The sequence below is a fragment of the Protobothrops mucrosquamatus genome, unplaced genomic scaffold (assembly GCF_001527695.2).
Source record: "Protobothrops mucrosquamatus isolate PMUCROS unplaced genomic scaffold, P.Mucros_1.0 scaffold542, whole genome shotgun sequence".
In the NCBI taxonomy this organism is placed as follows: domain Eukaryota; kingdom Metazoa; phylum Chordata; class Lepidosauria; order Squamata; family Viperidae; genus Protobothrops; species Protobothrops mucrosquamatus.
The window spans coordinates 325,708-352,320 of NW_015386847.1; the positions used below are offsets into that span (position 1 = coordinate 325,708).

The window sequence follows — 26,613 nt, forward strand, 5'->3', positions numbered from 1 at the left end:
CATTTGCTCGCTTGTGGTCTGGGACTCTAGAACAGGGTTTCCCAACCTTGGAAAGTTTAAGACACAGGGATTTCAATTCCTAGAATTCTACAGCTAGTCTTGGCAATTTTAAGACGTATGGACTTCAATTCCCAGAATTCCCCAACCAGAGATGTTGGCTTAAAGTCACTAAGGATTGGGAAACCCTGTACTAGAAGATATTCTGGCTTGTAGGAAAAGGCGAATCTATCAAATTTGCTGAATTTCCCAGCATTCAGTATTCAATATACATTTTTTAAAAAAAAATACATGAAAATTCACACAAAATTTGCACACATTGGGGAATCCCTTTCTCATCCCTTTCTCTTAATGCAACGCCTTTGTGGATTCTGTTCTCCAAATACTCTTCTGTGGATTTTTAATATGTATAATTTTACCATTTTAGTTGTAAACTCCACTGCCAAACATGGTCAAATGCAGATTTTCAGAGATGCAAATTGAATGAGTTCATATAAGAAAAGAATCTTCTCTTCCATCCATCCATGATACGGTCCAGACTGCATTCCTGGGAATGTTGGTGTTACGAAAACTGATCTTCAATCAAGGCGCCGTATAGGAGTGGATTTTGAAATGAGCTTCAAAAAAAAAAAAAAAAAAAAGGAAAAAAGTGTTTGGTATTTTGAATTTCAAACAATGGAATGCACCCCCCTCAGAGCAATGGATGTGTGTGTAGCACTTCCATATGGAGCTTGAAAAGACTTCAACATTAAGAGGAGCAAACATTAAGTAGACCAACATGTTTCCTTAAACATGAAGGGTCAAGTGCCAGACTATGGTACACTTAGATGTTTGCATCTGTAGTCACTGATGGGAACATGATATTCACTTTATAATTTAACAGAATAACAGACTTGGAAGGGACTTTGGAGATCTTCTAGTCCATCCCCCTGATCAAGCAGGAAATCCTACACCATTTCAGATAAATGGCTGTCCAATATCTTCTAGTGATGGAGTACCAACAACTCCTGGAGCCAAGTCATTCCATTGATTAATTGTTCTGTCAGGAAATTTCTCCTTAGGTTGCTTCTCTCCTTGATATTTATCTAAATATGGAGTTAAATTAGAGAGCAAAGCTAGACAAATATTAAGAAAAAGAAAGAAATAAGTTTCTATCTTTACATACCCTGTTGTATTCCTGTTCTGACTCTCCAGTAGTTGAGGACCTCAGTAATGGTGTGGGCCTTCTTACCATGGGGAAGTCTCAGGTCATCTGCACCATTACCATTGAAGTTCCCACAGGATCTGAACACTTTGTTGGCCAGGGTTGCACTGATTGTCACTGTTAACTCACCACCAGTACTATAGAGAACCTGTACACCTGTTTCATGTGCCACTATCACCGTATCTTGGATCAAGGTTATTGATACCTCCTTGGAAGGCTGAGCTGGGAGATGAACAGGATGCCCATTCACCTAGAAAATGCAAATCCAAAAATTGCCTGGAGACATTGTGTACTGAATTGTGGAAGATACATGAGAAAAACAGAGGTGAATAAGAATACTAGAAAGTGGGCAATTTTCTTCTAGAAAACCAGTATTTATCACAGTCAAAGAATGGAGTTTTGGCTAAATTTGCAGTTCCCTTAGCATCACTACATGGTAGTGCTCAGTCTCTTCATTTCTGTAACATTTCTCTTTTAAAACTTCACACCCCACTACTGAGAATCACATTTCCTCTTTCCATTTTCTGCCATTTTACATTATGCAATCAAAAGGTGCTACCAAAAACATTCCAGAAAAGTTTTTGTTGTACAGAAAAATCTGGTTACTGAATTAATCCATTTTCTAAGTTTGCTTAATACATGAAATCATACATTAACCAAATAATCTGGTTTCATTCAAAGGTCTAGGCCATAACAAGCTAACGTTTACTCTAACCGAGCTTAATAACGGTGTTTGTACCAGTTAAGCCTGCTGGGCAGCCTAAAAGTCTACACATACTGGTTAATATCACGTCCAAATTAACTTCCAGACTGTTATTTTTAGAAGAAAGAGGTGGACATTTCAGGTAGAATGTCACCTGTTGGTGCTCCTTGTGGATCCTATTCATATACAACTAAGGGTACAGAGCCTTCAGAGGAGAGGAATTAGTAAGGGCCTTGCATGAGATCCCATAGATCAAATGGATCAGTTGGGTGGTAATGTACAGTTGGATGTCCACTCACCCTGAATTTCAAGTATTAGTTATAAATCTACGAACCTTTGGCATTTTTCCTGAAGTCTGTGTCTCTGTCCTTGAGTTTTTCTACGTATTAATCTACTTCTCTCTCTTCTTGATTCTGCTTCACATTCTTCCAGAATTTTCTTCCTAAGCCTCACCAGTTTCAGCCCCCTAGTTTATCAATCTGCACCTAATTCTTCCACCCTGAATTGCCATACCAACTCATAGATATTTGATCTCTGATGTATACATTAAATTTTGCAGCTACTAAGATTGTTGGATGAGTGGGTACAAAAACAGCCAGGGAAGTGATTGAAGCCTGGAAAGAGGCCCCTCATCCGTCAACAGGAGTGCTGATTTAGCACCAGCTTATCAAGTACTTAGGAGGTGAGGGTTTGGCAGCACAAGGAAACAACAGCCAATGACTTAATGGCCAGCCATCAACACCCCAATCAACCACTAAAAAGCCACACACAACAGGCAACATATAAATACTACACACAGAACAGCCCAAAGCACACACCCTGTTAGAAAGAAGCTCCCTGAGGATGGGCTCCAGTACAAGTCCGAAAGCTAAAACTCTGATCCCGGTGACTGACCCAGATTGGACCCCGCAATATTATCCCATGATATGTATATTCGCCTTCCTTCATTTGATCTCTGTGTTACATCCTAGTCTCGTAAGAGTACATAGACTCTAACTTCATTGCAGCCGGATCTCAGTTGCTACTGGTACCTTTCATTATAAAATTTACACCTCATTGATTTGTTCATTAGTTGTGGCAGTCTAGGTCAGACAGAGACAACTAGGTGAAAAGGAAAGGGAGAAGGAAAGGCAATTAGGTGATTAGAAATCCTGTACATTTTGTATGTAGAAGGAGAAGAAAGAAGAAAGAAAGAGATAAAGTACTATAAGTAGAGTAGGTGAATAAAACATGAGAGCTATCATCTGCCAGGAGTTGCTTCTTACCGAAACTGAGCTATCCTTATTCACCAGCACAATCAGCTTGTGGAAATAGACAGTGACAGAGACCACACTGGGTGTCGCACACTGGGGACATTTCTTCACCTGCACCACCACCCGGAACCAAGATTTTGACTTAGCATTGACAAGGGCTGTGATCTCAAAGGACCCCTCGCTTGGAAGCTTTCCAGATACTCCATCAAAAGAGGTGAAGATGTGTTCATGGGCAATGGTGCAGTGTCCCTCCTTCCCGACACAGTCCCATTTGTTATTATTCAGTACACAAGTTTTTCCAGATGCACATGGGAATGGAGTGCATGCCAGTTGACCTTGACGTTCACAAGTACATCTCTCCATGCAATTGGCTGTGATCGTTGGAGTTCCAGGCTGCAATAAAAATATGGCAGGTTTAGGGGTGACAGCTAAAAAATGGCCAGCATCCGTGGCAGGATGTACTTATACCTTACATTAATAAGATAATAGTCACAATTATTGTGGGATAATGGCATATTTGCAAAACCTTCTTATCTGATATCTAATTATCAACCTTCCAATACTTCTGTTGGAATTGATAGATGGATTCCTTAATTTCTATTAATCTGGATTGTCCCTCTTTTCCCACTGTCTCTCTGGCATCATCGTTACTCCCATTTTTATTTTCATTCTTCTTTTCATTCAGAATAGAATACAGAATAACAGAGTTGGAAGGGACCTCGGAGACTTCTAGTCCAGTTCCCTGCCCAAGCAGAAGACCCTTTACTATTTTAGGCAAGTGGTTGTCCAACCTCTTCTTAAAAACCTCAAATGATGGAGCACCCACAAATTCTGAAGGCAAGTCATTCCACTGGTTAATTTTTCTGCCAGGAAATTTCTCCTTAGTTCCCGGTGGCTTCTCTCCTTGATTGGTTTCCATCTATTGCTTCTTGTTTGTCTTCCAGTGCTTTGGGAAACAGGTTGACCCCTCTTGTTTGTGGCAACCTCTCAAGTATTGGAACATTGCTACTATATCATTCCTAGTCCTTCTTTTCACTAGATTAGACATCCCCAATTCCTGCAACCATTCTTCATATCTTTTAGTCTCCAGCCCCTTAATCATCTTCCTTGCTCTTCTCTGCACTCTTTACAGAGTCTCAACATCTTTTTAATATTGTGGTGACCAAACCTAGATCAGTATTCCAAGTGTGATCTTACCAAGGTATTATAAAGCAGTCCTAACACTTCACGTGATCTTGAGTCTATCCCTCTGTTAATGCAGCCTAGGATTGCATTGGCTTTTTCGGCAGCTGCAGCACACTGCTGGCTCATATTTAAGTGATTGTCCACTAGGACTCCAAGATCCCTCTCGCAGTTACTGCTATTGAACCAAGTTTCATTCCACCTAATCCTTTAATATTTTACTCTTTTGGGATGCAGCAGTGAGAATGCCAACATGTTTCTGTTTGCTGGCAACACCAATTCATCCATAAGATCCCTTTCGTACAGCTATAGTTCTTCTACTTTGGAGAACCAACAGTGTGCTATTATGCAGATGCTATTCCACTTCCTAAATCTTCAGTCCTGCAGAAGCATTCAACATGCATCATTGAAACGGAAAAGGCAGAAAGCCAAAATTAAGTAGTGACTAGATGTCTCCTGCTCTATCCTTTTATTAAGTCAATCAGTTATTTCCTTTCAGCTCAGCCTACTCCATGGGTTGTTATGAGAAAAACTGGAGGAAGACAGAAGGTTATGTCTACAGGAAGTCCTCGACTTACAACCATAGTTAAGAACTGGGTCATAAGGATCTCTAGGCAGATCTGTTGTAACTTTCAAATGGTCGTTAAGCAACCGGTTGTAATTCGAGAACTACCTGAAATACCTTTGCTCTCTGAAGAAGAAAAGCTGGATAGAAAAATCTCCTAAATAAAAAACAAAACAAAACTTTGCAATCATAAGAACTTCTGCTCTCACTTGCCTTAAGCCACATGCCTTTGTGGAAGCAGCGACATTGACTGACGGGGGCACAGTGGTACCCTGCCATAAAGAAGCCATTTTTACACTGGCAGCCTTCAGCACAGTGGTTGGGGCACTTCGTGATGCCAGTTGCCTCTTTGCATCTGCTGGGACAAGCCCGAGTGCAGAGTTCATACTGACTGTTGACTGGGCACTTCATAGCTGGAAGAAACAAAGAAGACTAGGTTATCCAGAAAAGAGAAGGTAGGCAGTAGACACATAACAATATGAGAAGCTGTATGTTAAAACAAAGATTGCTCAAGAATTCTGTATTGACTAGTTTGATAGCCAAAATGAAGCCTCTTCCGACACTGTTTGGGCTTGAACTAATAATCTCCTGCAGGCAAAGCATGTACTTTCCCCCACTTGAGCCACAGCTCTTCTTCAAATAATGTGCAACGGATTTCCTCCTGCAAGGAGAAAATGTTACTGCCAGAGAAAGTTCTCTTCTTGAGGATGTTAGAATGAGGTCAACTAATGTGCTTAGATCAGGGCTTCTCAAATGGGTGATTATAAAATACTCTTTAATACCATCAAATGACATCTGCCTATCTCAGGTCCTTGGGAAGAACTTGATAGCTGGATGGAAATGCCAAATCCAGTCTAAACATCTGGCTGACTGTGCAACCAACAGTAACAGTAACAATAGAGGGAGAACAGATGGGTGATAGGAGGGGAGGGAAATTTGTACACCTGAAGCTGAATTGCTATCAAAGAAACTTCTTCCAACTCAGAGAGAGACAGACAACTGATGTGCCCCGTGTGGCTATGCCCATTTTATGTCCTGCACCTCCCATTCTCCCTACTCTGCCTTAGGAGACGCTCTTCATAGAAACTGCCTCCCTAGAAGCACTTACGACAGAAGTTTGCTGTCCTCCAGGGTTTGATCTGGACACCAGCTGCTTGACAAGCAGCAACATAGCTATGGATAGCTCGGCAGAGAATAACTGGGTTCCCCCTTGCCTTGCAGAGGTCATGCACACAATTGTTGTAGAAGTCCGTAGGGTTGATGGTGGAATAGCAAGCACTGAAAGGTCCATAGGGGGACTGCAAAATGCCACACTGGGTGCTGTGTATGTAGCTGGCCTTCCGACTCTCTTGACATGCACCACACACAATGGAGGCACAATCTTCGGTACAAGCGGCAGAAGGAGCAGCTACTTTCCATGCAGCCGAAAAGGTTTGCACGCTTAGGGCTGGCTGGCCAGTGGGCAGAGAGATGTCATCAAGGGGATGCCCATTGTAATTGCCACATAAACCACACATCTGGCTCTGATAAGCCTCAGGCACCTGGACAATCAGGTGGTAGAGTTGGTCAAAAGAGACAAACAAGCCAAAGTCTGTCCGAAGCACAATGTTGTCACCATGATAGAAGACCCACATACTATCGCTTTCAAGGCGGAAAGGTAAGTAGGTAATGGCACCATTCACCTGTGGTGGCAGTAAGGGGATGAGAGTGAAACAAGAAGACAATTGAAGAAGACTAGTTAGCTCTGATTTGTCTTAAAAAAAACATGTCATCTTTGTCTATTTATTTATTAAACAAATTTATACAGCCACCCAACTCACACATAAGCAACTCTGGGAAGCTGCACTATTTAAAAACCCACCACATAAAAACCCATACCTCCCCCCACCCGCCCACACACAACCACACACATGACAGCAGCAGCACAATTAAATCAACCACTTGGTTGGCTTCATCTCCATTTGGGGTTCACAGGCCCATTGACAAATCCATGTTTTTAGGGCCTTTTGGAAAAGCAACAGAATGGGGATCAACCATACTTTGGGAGAGAATGATGTTCCATGGAGAATGGGCCACCACTGAGAAGGGTCTTTCTCATGGTCCCACCAGATGTAACAATAGCACTTAGACTTATATACAGCTTCATACTCTCTAAGTGGTTTATAGAGTCACATACTGCCCCCAACAATCTGAGTCCTCTTTTTTTCAACCTCGGAAGGATGGAAGGCTGAGTCAACCTTGAGCCGGTCAGGATCGAACTCCTGGCAGTGAGCTGAATTAGCCTGCAATACCGGATTCTAACCACTGTGCCACCATGGCTCCTCCTGTACATCCCTAATTGATGGGACCCACAACATATTCTACTTTCCCTCTAGACTTTTGATGGCTGATATAACTAGAATCATTCGCTACCCACACTCATATGGCCATCTCAACATGTACACCTTCAGTATTTGCATTGCCTTGTGGCTGATGCAACCATTTACTTCTTTAACTTATCTGCTATTGAAGCTCCCAACAAAAAGCATCTCACCCATCGCTACTCGTAATATTTCCATTTGTATCTCCTTACCAGGATAATGCCTCTCCTTTCTCGCAAGAGAGAAATGGTGTTTTGGTAGGCTGTGATAGATACAACTTTTGTTACGGAGATTTTGCCCCTGGATCGCCTTTCATTCTGTATATTGACGGAGAAAGATGGAAGGGAATGCTGACGTGTACAGCTCCTTGCCAGCGTATAAGTGCAGTTGCTCTGAAGGTCAAAGGTGGAGCCATCAAAGGTGATGAAGTGGGGGTCTCCAGCTACATGACAGGTCCCACTCTTCTTGGGAGCATCTGAATGGCACTTCTGGATACCTTCCACCACACGGCACTCCTCATGGGGTCCACAGGAGGAACGGTGGCACTCCATGATACCACCGACGTGGCAAGTGCATCGCTCCTTGCAAAATCCATTGACAAAGAAAGACTCACCTGCCTTGTAGTAGAGACCTTGGTGGACACAGCCACATTGTGAGATGGGGACACACTGGTCTCCGCTCAGAACAAAGCCTTGGTTGCATTCACATCCCTCTCGACAATTAGCAGTGCAGAGGACTGGATTAAAGAGGCTGTGACAGGTCACAGGGCAGTGGCTGGCACAGACTTTATAATGACTATTTGGGGGGCAGTCAGGTTCTGGGGAACACAAGAAGACATTGATATATTTTGCAGAAGACAGTACTGTTATATCACATTTTCTTAAATTTCCCTTTGAATCTTGATTGGAAACTTTTGCTACCCCGCCCCCCACCAAGATTTGGCTTCACAACTGAAATAAGTTGCGAATGATATGACTGATGATGAAAGATTGAAGATTTGAAATTCACATCCTCAAAAGAGTCCCAGACTGTTTATCATTGCTTTATGTTCAGTTTTCTTAAACTCTTACCCATTTTATCATCAAAGAAAGAAGATATATTAGTTTCTGACTTCTTAGATCACTGTTTTTCAACCTTGACAACTTTAAGATGTGTGGACTTCAACTCCCAGAATTCCTCAGCCAGAAATGCTGGCTGGGGAATTCTGGGACTTGAAGTCCAAATTTCTTAGAGTTACAAAACATTATCTTAGACATTGTTTCAATGCACTGCTCCAGGTACCCTCTAGATGTGATGATGTCCTTTCAATATCTGAATTACGAATGCTAAAATCAAGGACACCTGATGGTACCATGTTAAGCCAGACTGTTTTTAGCTGGGTAACCAGGAAGACCAAGATAGTATTCTGAGTCTGAAGCTAGGAACACAAAGATATGAAGGTAGATCTGCTTATTACAACAAAAGTCGATCCAAGGATTGCCCATCCAGATATTAATAAATTACTATTCCCCCAAACCTTTGCCATTGGACATGAAAGCTAGTATTGCTGGGAACTGTAGTTAGAAGAACATCTGGATGACTGTACGTTCCTTACCTTGATCTAGTTTAACATTCTGTTTTTCACAATGATTAAGCACAGCGTTTTTTGGCTGACCCAGCTTCTAGTCTGGGTGAGCAAGAATGTTATCTCCCTAGCCACTTTCTCATTAAAATGAATAATTCATATCTTTTTCACTCAGAAAAAAGTGGCTTGCTTGTTGCTTTGCTCATCATTCTTGGTAGGAAATTTCTACAAGCTTCTTATCCATAAATAGTCTGCTATGGATGTGAATATAATTCGTTCATCACAAATTTCAGTGGGAACTGACCTAATTCATATTTCTGATCTGTTTCCATAAGATGGAAACATATATCCTTTCCTTACCTCATGTGATGCTGTTCTCCAGTACATAAAATTATGGACATTAAGGAAATGTATAAAACTAATCAGATCTCTGCATAGAGTGGTTTTGACCCAAAACAATACATTTGCCAGATTTGTATAAAACTGTTTTGCTTGCATAAAAACATTTGTCAATGTTATGGAAATGGGTGGATATAAAATTTGCACAGACAAACTGTGGACACGATACAGGCAATCCCCAACTTGAAACCCTTCACTTAGTGACCATTCAAAATTACAATAGCCTTGAAAAAAGTGACCTACAATCAGCCCTCTCACTTATGACCATTGCAGCACCCCCATAATCAAAATTGTTGTATTTACAACAATTGCAGGGTCCCAGGGTCACGGGATCACCATTTGCGACCTCCCCAGCCTACCGTGTTTTCCCCAAAATAAGACCCAACCAGAAAATAAGCATGATTTTTCAGGATGCTTGTAATATAAGCCCCACCCCCAAAATAAGCCCCAGTTAAAGAGGGACAATCAAAATGTGTCTGTCAGCCAGACAGACACATTTTGTACCGTATTTCCCCGAATATAAGCCCTAACCAGAAAATAAACCCTAATGCGTCTTTTGGAGCAAAAATTAATATAAGACCTGGTCTTATTTTGGGGGAAACACGGTATTTCCAACAAGCAAAGTCAATGGGGGAAGCTGGATTAATGACCATGGGATTCACAACATTGCAGTGATGCATTTAATAACTATGGCAAAAAGGTTGTAAAATCAGGCATGACTCAGATAAAACCTGCCTTGCTCAGCAATGGAAGTTCTGGCCCCAACTGTGCTCGTAAGTTGAGAACTTCCCGTAAGAAAGCAATATATGTTTGCCCATCCTTACTTACTGCAAAAGCGGACGGACCTCCACTCGGAAATCTCGATCCCTAATGTTTGGCAAGCTGCAGCGTAGGAGGAGATAATGTGACAGATGACATTCTTGTTGCCCTTATTGGAACAGTAATCAAAGACACAGTTTTGGAAGTATGAGTGAGGCGGCGCCTTGCTATGGCAGCTCTTGAATGGGCCATGTACGTCTAGTAGGAGACCACACTCCTTACTCATTCTCTGCGTGTACTCCAAATGCACCATGTCCACACAGGACTCTCTTTCCTTCTCATGGCATCCTGGGATATCCCGGATCTTCCAGCTTCTGCCCAGCTCTCCGGGATCTGTTGTTGGCATTCCACTTTGTTGCATCATGTCATCTTCTACTTTCCCATTGAAATTGCCACAGAGACCGCACGTTCTTCCCCTGTAGCTTCCTGGCACTGAGATACGAATATTATTCTTCATGTCAAAGGTGACCATTAAACCAAAATCGGTCATGATCTCAATGTCCCATCCCAGGCGGTAGAGGGAAATTTTGTTATAGTCAACATTGTAAGGGAGGTTGATCATTAAGCCGTTCAGCTGAAAAGCAAGGGGTGGGGGAGAGAGAGAGAACATTTCACAATATATATTAAACAAATCTTTTAGGGTGAATCCAGATGGAAGAAGCATTCAGGTCTCAATCTTGGAAAAGCATAAAGATACCCACCTTGAAAATACATCAGGCCTTTTCAGAGGTTTCTTTCAACCTACACTTTAACGAGGCTATTTCCTCTTTTGCCTGATACCTCATTTTTTTTTCTGGCATTCTCCATTCACGCAATTTCCCACCAGTAAATACAGAGATGATTAGGGCTCAGCCAGATGTGTTTTCTTCCTTAGAGGAAGACCAAGCTGGTATACCCAATTTTGAGGGGTCCTTGGTGCTCTCTGAGCTTGGTTGTTTTCTTGCAGACGTTTCATTACCCAAACTAGGTAACATAATTAAGGCTAGCAAGGAGTGAGGTTTGCTCTCAGTTTATATTCTCCTGGCTTGCCCTTCACTGTTGGTGGGGGGTGGCCTTGGGGGTTCTTTGGTTGGGCTTGTTTGGTAGTTACCTAGTTTGAGTCATGAAACATCTGCAAGAAAACAACCAAGTCCAGAGAGCACCAAGGACCCCTTATTTCAACCCTGAGCTATTCTCTTTTATTGCTACCCAATTTTGCAGATGTACCAGAACCAAGCCCCAGTACTTGCACTTATTCCTGAATACTCTGATCAGGAGACGAGACTACCCACAGCATTGAAAATATAGGTTGAAAAAAAAAAGCTGGAGAAGCAGAAGGTGAAAGAATGACCATGGGCAGGGGAAACTTAAAAGCTCTGTGTAATCAAATTCTAGCAAAGTCAAAGCTTCTTAGCTTCATCTCTGCTTGGCTGGGGAGTGCAGAATGCTTGAGTATTAAAAATTCACTCAGAAAGCAGGTTTCTAACTAGAATAACTTTGGGGTCAGTTTTACTTTGAAGCTGCATATCTTTATATCTGCCAGGGTGAATTCCTTGATCCGTTAACTAGGACTCAGAGAACAGGATTAGTACCAGATAAACAGGAACAATCAAGAAAGAAAGAAAGAAAATATTCAAAGAGCGATGAAGGAAGCAAGGCTAAAAGGACAAGTTAGTACAGTATATATAAACAGCCAGAAAATGGCATTCCACCATGGACTAATGCTGCTACTTAGCCTGGCAATGAAACATCTGCAGCAGGAGTAGCAAACTCTCAAGCCTGTAAGAACGCAACAGTTCAACCTTGTGCTATTCTCTGCTTATTGCAATTAATCAGTTTTTTTTTTACTCTAGTCTATGCTATGGTTTCATCTCTTGAACCTTGACTCAAAATGTGGATTGCTAGAATTTGGCCCAGCCCCTTGCAGCTCTGCTAAAAAGCTTATATAGAGCTCTGTGAACAAGTATGATAGAAAGTGGACTGTTACTGAATGCTTTCCTAGAGCCCTGTGGAGAAAGACATGTGACAGTAAAATGGAACACTTTAAAGTTAATAATAGGTCATAAAGGGGCCATAATTGCCCACCTTTGCTCAAGAACCACATAGAACTTCACAAGGGGGTTCCATTTCGATGACGGAGCAAAATAAGTGCCTGAAGCTGCTTCATAAGTTAACAGGGTTGGGTGGTTTCCCAAGAGCTGACTGCCTTTTTACTTTTCCTGCCTCAGTAACAGCTACACAGTTGTGTAGTACAGGGATCGGTACCGGGCTGCAGCATGCCAGCAACCAGTCAGCACAAATAAACAAAACCATGCCCCCTCCGGTCCGTAGAAAAACCTCTCTCCACGGAACCGGTCCCTGGTACCCCGAAGGTTGGGGATCTCTGGTGTAGTAGAAAGGTTTCTGGGACGCCCAGTACCTTTACAAACCTCTCTTCTGGATTTTGCAACTGCTAGAGGAGGCTAAAAGGGGAGTGCAAAGTGATGAGAAGCAGCTCATTGAGTTAAATCATGTTGCCTCTTCACCCTGATAAGGCCACTCAAGTTGCTTTTACAGCATAAAGTGCCTCATTGAAATAAATCAAAACCTTCTTGCACGAGCCAATTATCTTAAATATGCCTGAGTGAACAAGCATGCCTTCAATTATTGTTTAAAACAAGATTGCACGGGGGGGCCAGCTGTTCTTTTCTTGGGAAAGAGTTCCTTAATTGGAGGCAGGGGCTCCCTCAATTTCCTTTTTTAATTTGAGCAGTGGGGGCAGGCATTTGTTATCTCTACTCCTGCAAAATTTGCATGGTAGATTTTTCCTTAGAACAGGAATAGGACACCCCAGCTGCTGATACGCTATAACTCCCAACATCCTTGGGAATTACAGCTAAAAATGAGGAATGTTGGAAGGGGTAGTTTAAGTAACATCTGGAGAATAGCAGGTTATTTGCCTTTGCCTAAAAGAGTGATATGCAAATGAAAGAGGTTTACAATTTCTGATCAATAATTAACAATTTCCCAATCATCCTGTTTTGATTTCTCGTTCTCTTCTGAGAGGATAACAAACCCTCCAGAAATCAAGGTGATATATCCACTCAAAGAATCACACAAGTATAAATAGGAGAAGGGTAGAAGATGTTAGGTGGCCCTTGATTTATAACCATTGGCCTGGTGACCATTTGAAGTTGCAATGACATTGAGAAAAGTGAGTTATGACACTTTTTCACGCTTACAACTGTTACATCATCCCCATGGTCAAGTGATCAAAGTTCAAATGCTTGGCAACTGGCTTGTATTTATGACGGTTGCAGGGTGCTGGAGTCATGTGGTCGCTTTTTGGAACCTTCTGACAAACAAAGTCAATGGAGAAGTCAGGTGCACTTAACAACCATGTTACAGGCAGTCCTCGACTTTCAACAGTTCATTTAGTGACCATTCGAAGTGACAACGGCAATGAAGAAAGTGACTTATGACTGTTTTTCACACTTATGACGTTTGGGACTCATCCCTCTGGTCACGTTATCAAAATTCAGACACTTGGCACATGACTCATATTTATGACAGTTACAGTGTCCCGGGGGTTATGTGATCCCCTTTTGAAACCCTCTGACAAGCAAACTCAATGGGGAAACCAGGTTCGTTTAACAACCCTAACTTAACCGCAGTGATTCACTTAACAACTATGGCGAGAAAGGTTGTAAAATGGAGAAAAGCCTACTTAACAAATGTTTCACTTAGCAACACAAATTTGGGGCTCAACATTTCATAAGTCGAGGTCTACTTGTACTAACTTACCTGCAGGGACTCACTTAAACAGCTGTGTCAAGAAAGGTCATAAAGCGTGACAAAACTCACTTAACAACTCACTGGCTTGCTCAATTGTGGTCATACATTGATTAATTACCTGTACTGTACTCACCAAGACTTTGCTATGGCTGATAAGGATTGCCATCCCGTAAACGTGGACCTCAAGTACTTTGGTAGCAGCTGGAGTTTCAGATCCCTGTCCTTGGTGCTGAACCAGGATTTGGAATTGAGTGAGGTTTGGCGTCTTGTAGCAGAGCTCAGCCAAACGATAAATGCAAGTTCCATGGAAGTCAAACTGCAGTCCATCAAAGGTGATATAATGCAGCTGACCCAAGGTAGTGCAGGTCCCATAGAAAGTTGGATGACACTTTCTTACGCCATTAATCACATGGCACCCTTCTCCTTCCCTGCAAGTGGAGCCGTGGCAGACCACCTTCCTGTCTCGGGGGTTGCATACACACTGCTGATGACACTGCTGATCACCCCAGAACTGCTCGTTGGGAGCATAGATCTGGCCGTGATAGATGCAGCCACATTGCTCTTTGGGAATGCATTTGCCACCATCAAGCACATAACCTGGCTTGCACTGACAGATCTCCATGCAGGGCAGGTGGCATTTCTTTGGCGCATCAGGGTTGCTACAAGTGGCAGGGCAGGCTGTGCCACAGGCCATGTGCTGGCTGTGGTTAGGACAGATCAAGGCTGTAGAAGGAAGAACAAACATAGTTAGCTATAGATGTTCTTGTACAAGATCTCATCTTTGCTATATAATAAAATGCAATGAAACTGATAAGATTCCAAGTTTGTGGAGTGCCTTGGGAATTGATGTTTCACCCTCTTGTTTAATATCCAGGTTAAGGTCATCCATCAACATGGGATCAGATATTATTGATATGCTGGTGATACTTAGCTATATATTTAGGCCCCTGGTTGATTAAGTAATGCTATTGAAGCCTTGGTCCCATGTCTGAAGCTGTTAGCATCTGGATGGGGAACAACAGGCTTTAAAATGGGTGTCCCATCTGGGCAATTTTAAGGCCTGTGGAATTCTGGGAGTTGAAGTCCACAGGTTTTAAAGTTGCCGAAGTTGGACATCCCTGCTTTAAACTCAAGCCTGACCACACTGAAGTAAGGGCATAGTTCTTCCATTGGTTTTGAGTGGTGTGGCACTTCCTCAAATGAAACTGCTGTGCAATTTGGGGTCCTTCTGGACTCACAGCTCCTGTTCTAGGAGCAAGTGGCAGATGTGACCAGCAAAGCTTTTACACAAATTTATCGGTTGCCCCAAATGCATCCTTTCCAAACCAGAAATTCCTTTTCTCAGTCACTCACCTTGCATGAGTGCTCTCCTCTACATGGAGCTACTCTTGAACATTCAAAAATTACATTTGGTGCAGAATACAGTGGCTGTAATGCAGGTAAGGCAATTGTGGAGTACCATGGCTCTATCTGTTTATAAACACTTAAATAAGCAACCGAAGAAAGGGCTTTTTATTGGCCAAGTCACCCATTCTTATATAGATTGGCTGGTTCTCTGGCTCTCTTTTCATCGTCCCTCTTCTCCATCCATCTTAATATAATCAATGTTCTTATTTTCTGATTATTTTCAGCAGCCCATCAACTCACCTCTTCTGAGAACTGTTTCCTTTTAAATGTAATGTTGTAGTCAATCTCTATCCCATTTACCTGCAACATCTGTCTGGCTATACATATATGCAACACTGATTTATCACACCCATTCCATTCCGGAATGACAGTCCCCTTCTACGACTGCCTGTCACTGTAAACTAGTGGGAGCCCTATCTCCATAAATCCCAGGCTTTACTCACGGCAGCCAGCGTGCTTCCTCCAGGCAGATATTGCCATCCCTTCTCTCTGACAAGCATCAGCATAAGTCTTCAGGGCTCGACACAAAATCTGCTTGTAGCCCTCAAAGGCACATAAATCAATTACGCAGTCATTCAAATATGGCTTGGGATCAATCAAGGAATGGCAGCGATGGAAAGGACCACTCCTGTGTTGAACAATCATGCCACACAAACTTTCTGTGTTGTATCTGGCTGCTAACTCTTCAGAACACCGCAGGCATCTGTCATGGCAGCCGTGTCTGCAAGCCAGATCTCCATCTTCTACTTTCCAGCTCTTGCCCAATTCCACAGCGTTGGCGGCCAAGCTTCCCGAAGGGGTAGCAAAGTCATCATTGGGATCTCCGTTATAGTTGCCACAAAGGCCACAAATCTGACTCTGAAAAGCTGCAGTGACCTTCACCACTAGGTAATAGTTCCAGTCATAGTAAGCCTTCAGGCCAAACTGTGTTTCAATAACTAGTTGGCTTCCTCGATGGTATATGGAGACCACCCCATTGTATAAACTTACAGGCAGACGAGAGCGTACCTGGTTGATCTAGAAGAGACAGAGGCCAGTGATTATCATTTGTTTTTAAGATTACATATTTGACAGACGAATTGGATTGCAACAAAACACCCAAGCAGCTCGTGCGTTGTAATTTCATTTTCAGAAGCATTAAAAAAAGATAATGGATTGGGTTGCATTAATAGAAATTTTAAAATGGAAGAGAAGATGGGCATTTTGAGAGTTAAACTTCAAAAGGGTCCTTCTTGCCTAACTTCTTGTTCCCATAGAGAACCACTAGATGCCTATAGGCATCCCAGAAAAAACATCTTCAGTAATATGCTGACCCATTTTTTTTTATCAGTAAGGTAGGTTTATTTATCATCATACTCCTTCCAGTCCTATGAAAGCAGATAACTTACATAGGTAGTAAGTTATGCTATGCTATGGATGTAGAACATTTTCCCAATTCCAATATCTACTAACTTCAGGTTAAAAGGGAGCTCAAGTTACTAATCAATGGGTGAGATCCTGGAGGGCCAGAACTGGACAAAACCTACCCTACTGAGCCAGTATGTGAGTGTGCTCCCATGGTTGGTTTTAGCTATAATTTAAGAACATTAAGAGTAGCTAAAGAGCCATATAATCCAGCGTTCATTCTGTGTCACACGGTAGCAAAAAAAAGTACAGCAAGGACACATAGGATAGGAAGGCAATACAAGAAGATATAGTTGCCTAAATACTAAAACAGAAAGCCACAAATCCTGATTTCCAGCCCACAATGACTTGCTTCTAAGCCAGGTGTGCCCAATCTTGGCAACTTTAACACCTGTGGACTTCAATTCCCAGAAAGGCTGGCTGGGGAATTCTGTGAGTTGAAGTCCATAAGTCTTAAAGTTGCCAAAGACAACTTTAGATTGGACATCCTTCTTATAAGCCATGCACTTTTTAATGGCTTAGTGTAATGGCCTATTGTCTGTTCTGGCATAACGCAGATTCATAAGTTTCTATAACTATTAGATTATCAATTTTCAGCACTGGCTTACCAAAAGAAATGTGTTTTACCTGCTTTCTTTTGTCTCTCATAAGCAGAATTTTATTTGGTACAGCTGAAGTTAAGCCATCAGCACTTTCTCAATGTTTAAATGAAGGAGATGGGTTGTTAAGAAATGTGAAATGTAAATAAGTAAAAAAATAAATAATGAAACAGTACAAAGATGGTTCTTACTCTGACAAGGCCATACTCGTGCTTGATCATGGTGATGCTGGAGTTGTAGATGGTGATGGTGACATGATTGATGAAAGAGAAAGGGGAATTCTTCTGACTCTTGGTGAAGATATGGAAGAATGGCAGCTTGGAGCTGGTTCTGCAGGTCTTAACCACCGTATAAGTGCAGCTACCTTGGAAATCAAAGCTGCGTCCATCAAACGTGTGATAATGGGGCTGACCAGAGGCCCAACACGTTGCATGAGAAGATACAGCAGGAAAACATCTAGGTGAACCTTCCACCATTCTACAAATAGTCCCTTCCCAGCATTGAGTTGTCTGGCATGAATGTGCAGGGGCCACACATTTGGGCCAACCATTTATAACTTGACAAATAGTCCCACTTTGACAATGGGTGTTTTCACAGGAGGTTGGTACAGGAATGCATTTGGGCCATCCACTGGCCATGTCACAGATAGTCCCAGCAGGACACTGAAACTGGCTACAGGAAGGTGTGCTGGGCACGCACTGTGGGCTTCCACCAATGAGTTGACACACAGTTCCTGCTTGACAATGCATAGAAGCACACAGCGTCGATGGAATTGGGATGCAAGTTGGAAATCCATTAACAATCTCACAAATGGTACCTTCCTGGCAGTTTGACCTATCACATGAGGATGGGATAGGAAGGCATCTTGGCCAGTTATCAACCATTTTACAAACACTTCCTTCATGGCAGGTGAATTGATCACATGACAGCAATGTAGGAACACACTGGGGCAAGCCAGAAACCATTTGGCATGTGGTCCCAATGCTGCAACTGGCATTTCCACAAGAAGGGGAAATCGGAACACACTGTGGCCAGCCATTGTTTATTTGACACACCGTTCCACTCTTACAATGGAATTGATGACAAGAGGGGGATCTAGGAAGGCATTTTGGCTGTCCTTCATATATCTCGCACACAGTTCCTTCACTGCATTTGAAGTTCTCACAAGAGATTGAGATAGGAACACATTTGGGCCAACCATGGCTGATTACACAAACTGTTCCAGAGCTGCACTGAAAATGGTTACAAGAAGGTGAGATGGGGAGACATTTCGGATGCCCATCATATAGTTCACACACAGTCCCTTCTCTGCATTTGAAGTTTGCACAAGAGATGGGAACACATTTAGGCCAACCATGGTTGATTTCACAAATGGTTCCTTCCTGGCAGATGACATTAGCACAGGAGGTGGTGATGGGGACACATCTGGGCTGCCCGTGAAGTGTCTCACATATCATTCCTGCACTGCAGTTGAGTTTTTCACAAGGAGAAAGATCAGGAACACATTTTGGCCAACCATTATCGATCTGACAAACAAACCCTTCTTTGCAACGGTAATTGTTGCAGGAAAGAGATACAGAAATGCATTTTGGAAACCCATCATATATTTCACATTTGGTCCCTGCCTGGCAGTGGACTTTTTCACAAGAGTTCAAGATTTGGCTACATCTGGGCCAATCATCAACCATTTCACAAATAGTTCCTTCTTTGCACTCGATTTTATCACAGGAAGCTGGAGTGGGCATGCACATGGGCCAATCATCAACAATTTCACAAATGCTGCCATCTTTGCAGCGTAGTTTGTCACAGGTAGGTGGGATGGGGACACACTGAGGCCAGTGATCAATTATTTTGCAAGTGGTCCCTGGTCTGCAGTTGATTTTGTCACAGGATGCGGGAATTGGAACACATCTCGGCCATCCTTCCATGATTTCACAAACTGTCCCTTCTTGGCAATAGACATGATCACAAGAGGGAGGGAGTGGAACACACGCAGGCTGGCCATTTACTTTTTCACAGATGGTTCCTACTTTACATTGAAGTTGGTCACAAGTGGGTGGGGCAGTGACACATTTAGGCCAGCCATCAATTATGTTACAAACAGAGCCCTGTGCACACTCTATTTTCTCACATGAAGATGCCAAAGGTATGCACATGGGCCATCCACGGACAACTTCACAAATAGTTCCCTGTCTGCACTTATATCTGTCACAAGACAGTGGGATGGGTGTGCAGGTTGGTACACCATTCACCATTTCACACACAGCTTGCTCTCTGCAAACAATGGCCGCACAAGTTGTTGGCACAACTGGAATACAAGTTGGCCAACCATCGGCGATGTCACAGACCGTTCCATTCTTGCACACAATGCTCTCACAGGAGTGTGGGCGAGGCCTACAGGTGGGCCAATTGTTGATCATTTCACAGATGGTTCCCGTCGGGCACTGTACGTTGTTACAGGAGGTGACGGCAGGCACACATCTGGGGACACCGTCAAGGATCTCACAGATTGTTCCTTCCTCACAATGGATCCTGTTGCAAGAGGGTGAGATGGGCACACATAAGGGCTGACCATCTGCCAGCTGACATACAGACCCAGGCCTGCAGTGAATTTGGTCACAGGAGAGTGGAACAGGCAAGCATCTGGGCAGGTGATTCACCATCTTGCATTCGGTACCAGCTTCGCAATTTAAATCTTTGCAAGTTGGACTTGGGACGCATTTTGGCCACCCATCAACCATATCACACATGGTCCCTTGTCTGCATTCAATATGGAGGCAGGATGGTGGCAATCGGACGCACTTGGCTCGGCCATGGACCATCTCACACATGGTTCCTTTCTCACACAGGATCTCACTGCACGAGGCAGAGGTTGGAACGCACTGAGCCTGGCCGTGAACGATCTGACACTCGGTCCCATCTTTGCAATGGACGCTGTGACAGGAAGGCGGGTGAGGCACACACTGCGGCCAGCCATTAATGAGTTCACACACCATTCCTGGGTTGCATGGGATGTTTTGGCAGGACGCAGGCCTTGTAATGCACTGAGGCCAACTGTTAATAATGGCACAGATGGTGCCTTCTTTGCACTGAACGGAGGCACAGGATTGCGGCACAGGAACGCATTTGGGGAAGCCATCTGTCAGGCTACAAATTGTCCCTTCTTTACATTGGACCTGATGGCAAGAGGGCGGGTAAGGAACACATCTGGGAAAGCCATCGACTATTGCACAGAGGGTCCCTTCTTGGCATTGGACAGAATTGCAGGATTGGGGTTCTGGAAAACACTCTGCCTGATTGTGAATAGCTCGGCAAACATATCCTTTCTCACAATTGACTTCATGGCACAGATCAGGAAGAGAGCTCATCCGGGGCAGCATTGCTAGAAAAGAAACAAATTACAGATGATATATGAAAGAAAAAAAAAACCCATGCTGCCAGGATAGAAATATTCTGGAAGTTTCAAAGCGTAAAGAGATGTCATCGGGCTGCTACACAGAACTGCAATTTTTAAAAAAGTATTCATCGTTTATGTTCATGGAGGATGTGATTTTCTTTTAAAAAAAATCAATACACCTTGAGTTGTAGTTGGCCTGCCAGATACAGTGTGGCATGGCTGATTAAAATGCTAATGCCCTCAGCAGAAATCAGTACGGATGTAATTTGTGTGATGTAAAAAAAGGGTGGCGAGGAGGAGAGCGAACTCTGTTTATATCTAATTCAGACTGAAAAGCAAATTAAAATGATTCTGAATTAAATAATTCTGAATTAACATGTTATTTCATTCCCCTTATACAGTCTCCATTAAACAGAGCTATGGAGAAAAGAAACTGCTCTTCCAGGTGGTGGAGCAGGCAAGAAAACGCAATATTCACCACCAGGACAAAACGTATTTGCATTCTGGATAGAGCTGCAATTTTTGATTTACTGAATTGCTGGAATACATTAAGGAACAAATATTTGGTGCTTTCATGCTAATTTGCATGGGCTCCATAAAATAAACCTCTGGTTGTTGGGTGCCTTAAGATGGTAAATGTCCATGTCTTCATTTTCCCTCCTCCCTCATACCAGTGCAGCAAGGTTTCCCAACCTTGGCAAATGGAAGGTGAGTGGACTTCCATTCCCAGAATTCTCAGCAATGGCTATGCTGGCTATGGAATTTTGGGAGCTGAAGTCCATCTACCTGGAAATGGTCAAGGTTGGAAACCCCTGAACCAGCGGTCTGAAGGCTACCTCATGCTACTGCTGTTGTTGGAAAGCAGCAGCAGAAGCTGGTTAGCTGTTCCTAGTTCTTGCTCCTATAGCAGCGATGGCGAACCTTTTAGAGACCGAGTGCCCAAACTACAACCCAAAACCCACTTATGCATCGTCGGGTGCCGGGTGGGTGTGGCCCATTGGGTGGGCGTGGCTGCGCTGGTAACGGCAGACTGGGTGGGACTAAAAAGTTCAATCAATTCCAACTTTGCAAGATATTTTTTTTCCCGTGAGAAGTTGAAATTGACTGATTGAACCTTTTTTTTTTTTTTGCACACGGCGGCGGAGGCCTAAAGCGAAAAGGTTTTATAAAACCCAGCTGAAGGCCTAGGACTGGGGCGACGGTGCGCGTGCCCACAGAGAGGGCTCTGAGTGCCACCTCTGGCACCCGTGCCATAGGTTCGCCACCACTGTCCTATAGAGACTGTGGATGTAGCCATGAAAAAACTGTGATCTTGCAGGATTTGAGGAATTAACATTGGCTACATCAGCCTGATATGCTCGTAAGGGTACTCTAGGAATAGGTTAGCAAGGTGTGTGGAAGGTTACAATTTACCAAAGGTGGAAGGCCTGAAGCAGCATTTCTAAGGTTGGCTGTCAAAATCTCATAATCCAATTTTTGTCTGCTGACCCCATATACAAGGTCTGGTTATTCCCAGACGACCCCAATATGGGGATGGGAGGATCTGAACTTTCTTAGCAACTTGGATGTGATTTTGAAATTCCTGTTGGTCGGTAGCTGCAGAGAATAAAAGCAGCTATAAGATTCTTTCTGCCACTTCCTGGTTAAAGTTCTAAAATACAGTGTATGGGGGGGGGATTCTTCAGCTTTTGTGGATTGCAGAAAGCACCCCTTCTCAGTGACTGTGTCCTTGAACTAAGTACAGCCAAAGTGCATTATGGTTTGTTTGTTTTTTGGCATACCAAGGCCTTGGGAAAAAGTAAAACTTAGGTTTATTATAGGTTTTGACCCTTTTTAATATATTGTTATAGTAATCTGAGTACAGTACTGATAACCCTCGACTTATAAACATTCATTTAGTGACCATTCAAAGGGCATTGAAAAAGTGACTTATGACTTTACGACTGTTGCAGCATCCCCAGGGTCACGTGATCAAAATTCGGATGCTTGATAACTGACTCATATTTATGACGGTTGCAGTGTCCCTGGGTCACGTGATCCCCTTTTGCGACCTTCTGACAAGCAAAGTCCATGGGGAAGCCAGGTTCACTTAACAACCAGTTTACTAACTTAACAACTGCAGTGATTCACTTAACAACTGTGCCAAGAAAGGTCATAAAATGGGGCAAAACTCACTTAACAGCTGTCTCACTTAGCAACAGAAATTTTGTGCACAATTGTGGTTGTAAGTCAAGGACCGCCTGTATGTCCTTGTTTTGTCTATGCAAGCCGGCTACTAAGCTAACATTCAAATTGGAATATTCCTTGGATGAGAGTCCAAGCAAGAATGTGTTTGTTTGTTTATTCACAGTATATAAAAAAGTGTGTCCTGTGTGCTTCCTGTGACTCAAGGACACACACGCACATATGCACACACAAAATGCCGAGTCGCTGAAAGAAAATGAAAATAAAATGCAGAAACATCCAATTACAAAATGTTAATTGAGGCAAGCTAGTCAGCATTGGAACCCAACTGCCCTGTGGAATTGATAAGTCTTAAGGTTTTGTTAAAGACCCAAAAAGGTTAAAGACACCCAAGATATTCGGATTGTGGAGCAGGCACAAAAAAGAAATGTCTTTGAACATAAGTCCCGTTTATTTCATTAGATCTGTGGACCCTGGGACCCCCTCCCCTAAATGAACACATACAGTGGGTTGAAAATTCCAGGGACTGAGCCTTGTATAAAGAAAAATAATTAGCACTTTGAATGTCTACGGAGATTCTCAGTCATCCAGGGCATGGCTGTCCCAAAGGTGCTTTTTCACGAGGCAACTGCCTTGTTTTTTCTTTGAAGATGTTTCGCTTCTCATCCAAGAAGCTTCTTCAGCTCTGACTAGATGGTCTCCATCCTTCCACTCCCCACCATCTAGTCCAGGGGTAGTCAACCTTGGCTCTTTTATGACTCGTGGACTTCAAACTCCCAGAATTCCTGAGCCAGCACAGCTGGCTCAGGAATTCTGGGAGTTGAAGTCCACGAGTCATAAAAGAGCCAAGGTTGACTACCCCTGAATTCTAGTCAGAGCTGAAGAAGCTTCTTGGATGACAAGCGAAACATCTTCAAGGAAAAAACAAGGAAGTCCAGTTGCCTCCTGAAAGAGTACCTTTGGAATACCATTTTGAATGGGATGCAGAAGTTGATTAGTAATCAGTGTAGCAACTCTAGCAGGGATGTCCATGCTGGCTGGGGAATTCTGGGAATTGACATTCACAGCTCGCAAAATTGCCAGGGTTGGACACGCCTGCTACAGTTGCTACACTGATTACTAATCAACTTTTGCATCCCATTCAAGGTTGGATACGCCTGATCTAAAGCCTGACAGCCTCGAGGCACTGGCTCTGGAATTCAGCAGCATTATTGATCCAGCTTGGTCTGGCACTATACGGGCGAGTATTATTGGTGTATATCATCCCAAATTGATGTGATGTCGTGCACTGGATCATCCATGGATATGTGTAAACACACATTGACTGCTTGCTTAGGGAGGAATGGAATCAATGCCGATTGACGTGCTCAATATCCTACCTTTGCAGGTCATCCAGAAGGATAACATGGCTAATGGGATCAAATGCTGTCAATAGTTGATGGGCATTTAAACAAACAGTGGTTGTATGGTTGTGATTGTGGGATGCAATCTTGGGCAGAATACAGGGGGTTCTTGATTCATGGCCACAACTGAGCCTAACATTTCCTTTGCTAACCAAGATATTAAGTGGGCCTTGCCTCGTTGTTAAGTGAATCACTTCCATTTTTAAATTAGTATCATGGTTGTTAAGTGAATCTGGCTTCCCCCAATGTACAAACCAACTCTGCTTGTCAGAAGGTGATCATATGAACCGAAGACACTGCAACGGTCCTAAATACATGCCAGTTGCCAAGCGTCTGAATTTTGAACACAAGACCATGGGGGTAGCTGCAAGAGTTGTAAGTGTGAAAAACGGTCATAAGTCACTTTTTTCAGGACCATTGTAACTCTGAATGATCACTAAATGAATAGTTATATGTGACCCATAATATACCCATGGTCTGTTGTTAGTACAATGTACAAACCACGCATCTTGCCTGCCTTGTTTTCCATGAATACCTACTAGTAGTCCTCAGTTAACAACAGCAATTGGGAGTGGAGTTTCTATCGCTAAGTGACCTGGTCAAAAAGTATGATCTTACCTAAACATACCGCTTAGCAGCAGCAATTCTGACACTCTCAGTTGCTGCTGTTAAGCAAATCCCATGCTGTCATTAAATGAGGATGTTATATGGTTATCTTTTGTGACATCCTGGTGGCTTCCCCATGGATTTCCAGCAAAGAGTGACTACATGATAGCAAAAGCAATAGCGCTTAGACTTATATACTACTTTACAGTGCTTTACAGCCCTCTCTAAGCGGTTTACAGAGTCAGCCTATTGTCCCCAACAATCTGGGTCCTCATTTTACTGACCTTGGAAGGATGGAAGGCTGAGTCAACCTCAAACCGGTGAGGATCGAACTCCTGACAGTAGGCAGAGTTAGCCTGCAATACTGAATTCTAATCACTGCGCCCCCACGGCTCTTTGGCTCCCATGATCATTGGAATAGCTGGAACTCTAAAAACCTATTGGAAGTATCACTCATTCAGCACAATCACAAGTTTGAATAATGGCTGCACAAGTGGTCATTAAGTTTGGATCACCTTTACTGAGTAACATAAATCAGCCATGATTTTGAGGAACTAGCTTACTTTTTCCTCAAAAACATTTATAATCCTTGAAGACTGTACTTACAGATCAAATACAGATAGGCTGCTTATTTTGTCCATTGTTATCTATATAAATAAAAATGTAAATGTTTGTTTGTTAAAAAAAAAAAAAGACTGTACTTACACAACATGACAAGCAGTATCTCCAGAAGCCACATTTGGGACATCTTGCAATCTGGAAAGTAAAGCAAGAATAAAGGGCATTAGAAATCTCTTTTTTTAAAAAAAAGCATGATTACCTTCCCCTCTGATCGTTTTAAACAAGGAAAAAAATGACCACTTCCTAGCAAAGAGAGCAGGGCTAAAAAAAAATAAATATCTAGTTTCCACACAACGTAATGGGATTTCTTTTGAATAAATGTAATTCAGATTGCTTTCCACTAGCTGTTTCATTTGACAAATGAAATCCCTCTGTGCTTAAGATTATAGACTAGAGAGTCATATCCGTTGGAAATAAGAACAGAAAGATATAAGCAGAATCCATCGTTGGGTGCATACAGGTTAGCGCTGGATAAGAAATCTGGTTTATCAGGAAATTTTAGAACAACATACCAATTTCAAACCTGCGAAAATATATGCAGAATATACATGTACCTGAATGACATTGCTTTTTAAACATTTTGGGATGTGAGTTGCAAATGCATACTTTTGTTCACATTGAAGAGTTGGAAGAGACCTTAGAGGTCATCTAGTCCAACCTCCTGCTCAAGCAGGAAACCCTATACCATTCCAGACAAGGGACTGTCCAATCTCTTCTTAAAAACCTCCAGTGTTGGAGGACCCACAATTTCTGGAGGCAGATTGTTCCACTGATGAATTTTTTTCACTGCCAGGAAATTTCTCCTTAGTTCTAAGTTGCTTCTCCCCTTGATCAGTTTCCATCCATTGCTTCTTGTCCTGCCTTCAGGTGCTTTGGATAATAAGTGGACCCTCACAAATATTGGAACACTTCTTTCATTAAACTACATATGCCAAATTCCAGCAACCGTTCCTCATATGTTTTAGCCTCCAGTCCTCTAATCATCTTTGTTGCTCTTCTCTGCACTCTTTCTAGAGTCTCAATATTGTGGTGACCAAAACTGGATGCATTGCTAGATCTACACATGCAAAAAAATATTTGCTAAGTTAATTTATTTCAGCCAAAGCAATAGTCACCTATTAAGGCACCTTAATAAACTTATGGCATTGTTGCATGACCATGCAAGCATTCCATCTCAGTCATTCTTAAGGAAA

At 42.7% G+C, this 26,613-nt stretch overlaps 1 protein-coding gene across 1 annotated transcript; it reads right to left on the reverse strand.

Annotated features, from left to right (window-relative positions):
- Positions 1-1,154: 1,154 nt before the first annotated feature.
- Positions 1,155-20,589, reverse strand: LOC107288356 (IgGFc-binding protein-like). Its single transcript, XM_015816970.1, has 9 exons — positions 17,401-20,589; positions 15,650-16,223; positions 13,933-14,522; positions 10,056-10,620; positions 7,477-8,081; positions 6,013-6,586; positions 5,118-5,317; positions 3,170-3,550; positions 1,155-1,451 (listed from the first exon to the last, which is right to left on the reverse strand). The coding sequence occupies exons 1-9, from the start codon at positions 20,587-20,589 to the stop codon at positions 1,155-1,157; spliced, it is 6,975 nt and encodes a 2,324-aa protein (XP_015672456.1).
- Positions 20,590-26,613: the final 6,024 nt, after the last annotated feature.

What these genes read in the sequence shown, in the direction of transcription:
- LOC107288356 (XM_015816970.1), bottom strand. Translation starts at nt 20,589, where the DNA reads ATGCTGCCCCGGATGAGCTCTCTTCCTGATCTGTGCCATGAAGTCAAT. An exon ending in ACAAAGGCATGTGGCTTAAG is followed by an intron (nt 3,551 to 5,117) that starts GCAAGTGAGAGC and finishes TTTTTATTGCAG; the next exon opens with CCTGGAACTCCAACGATCAC. An exon ending in ATAAGGATAGCTCAGTTTCG is followed by an intron (nt 1,452 to 3,169) that starts GTAAGAAGCAAC and finishes TGCATTTTCTAG; the next exon opens with GTGAATGGGCATCCTGTTCA.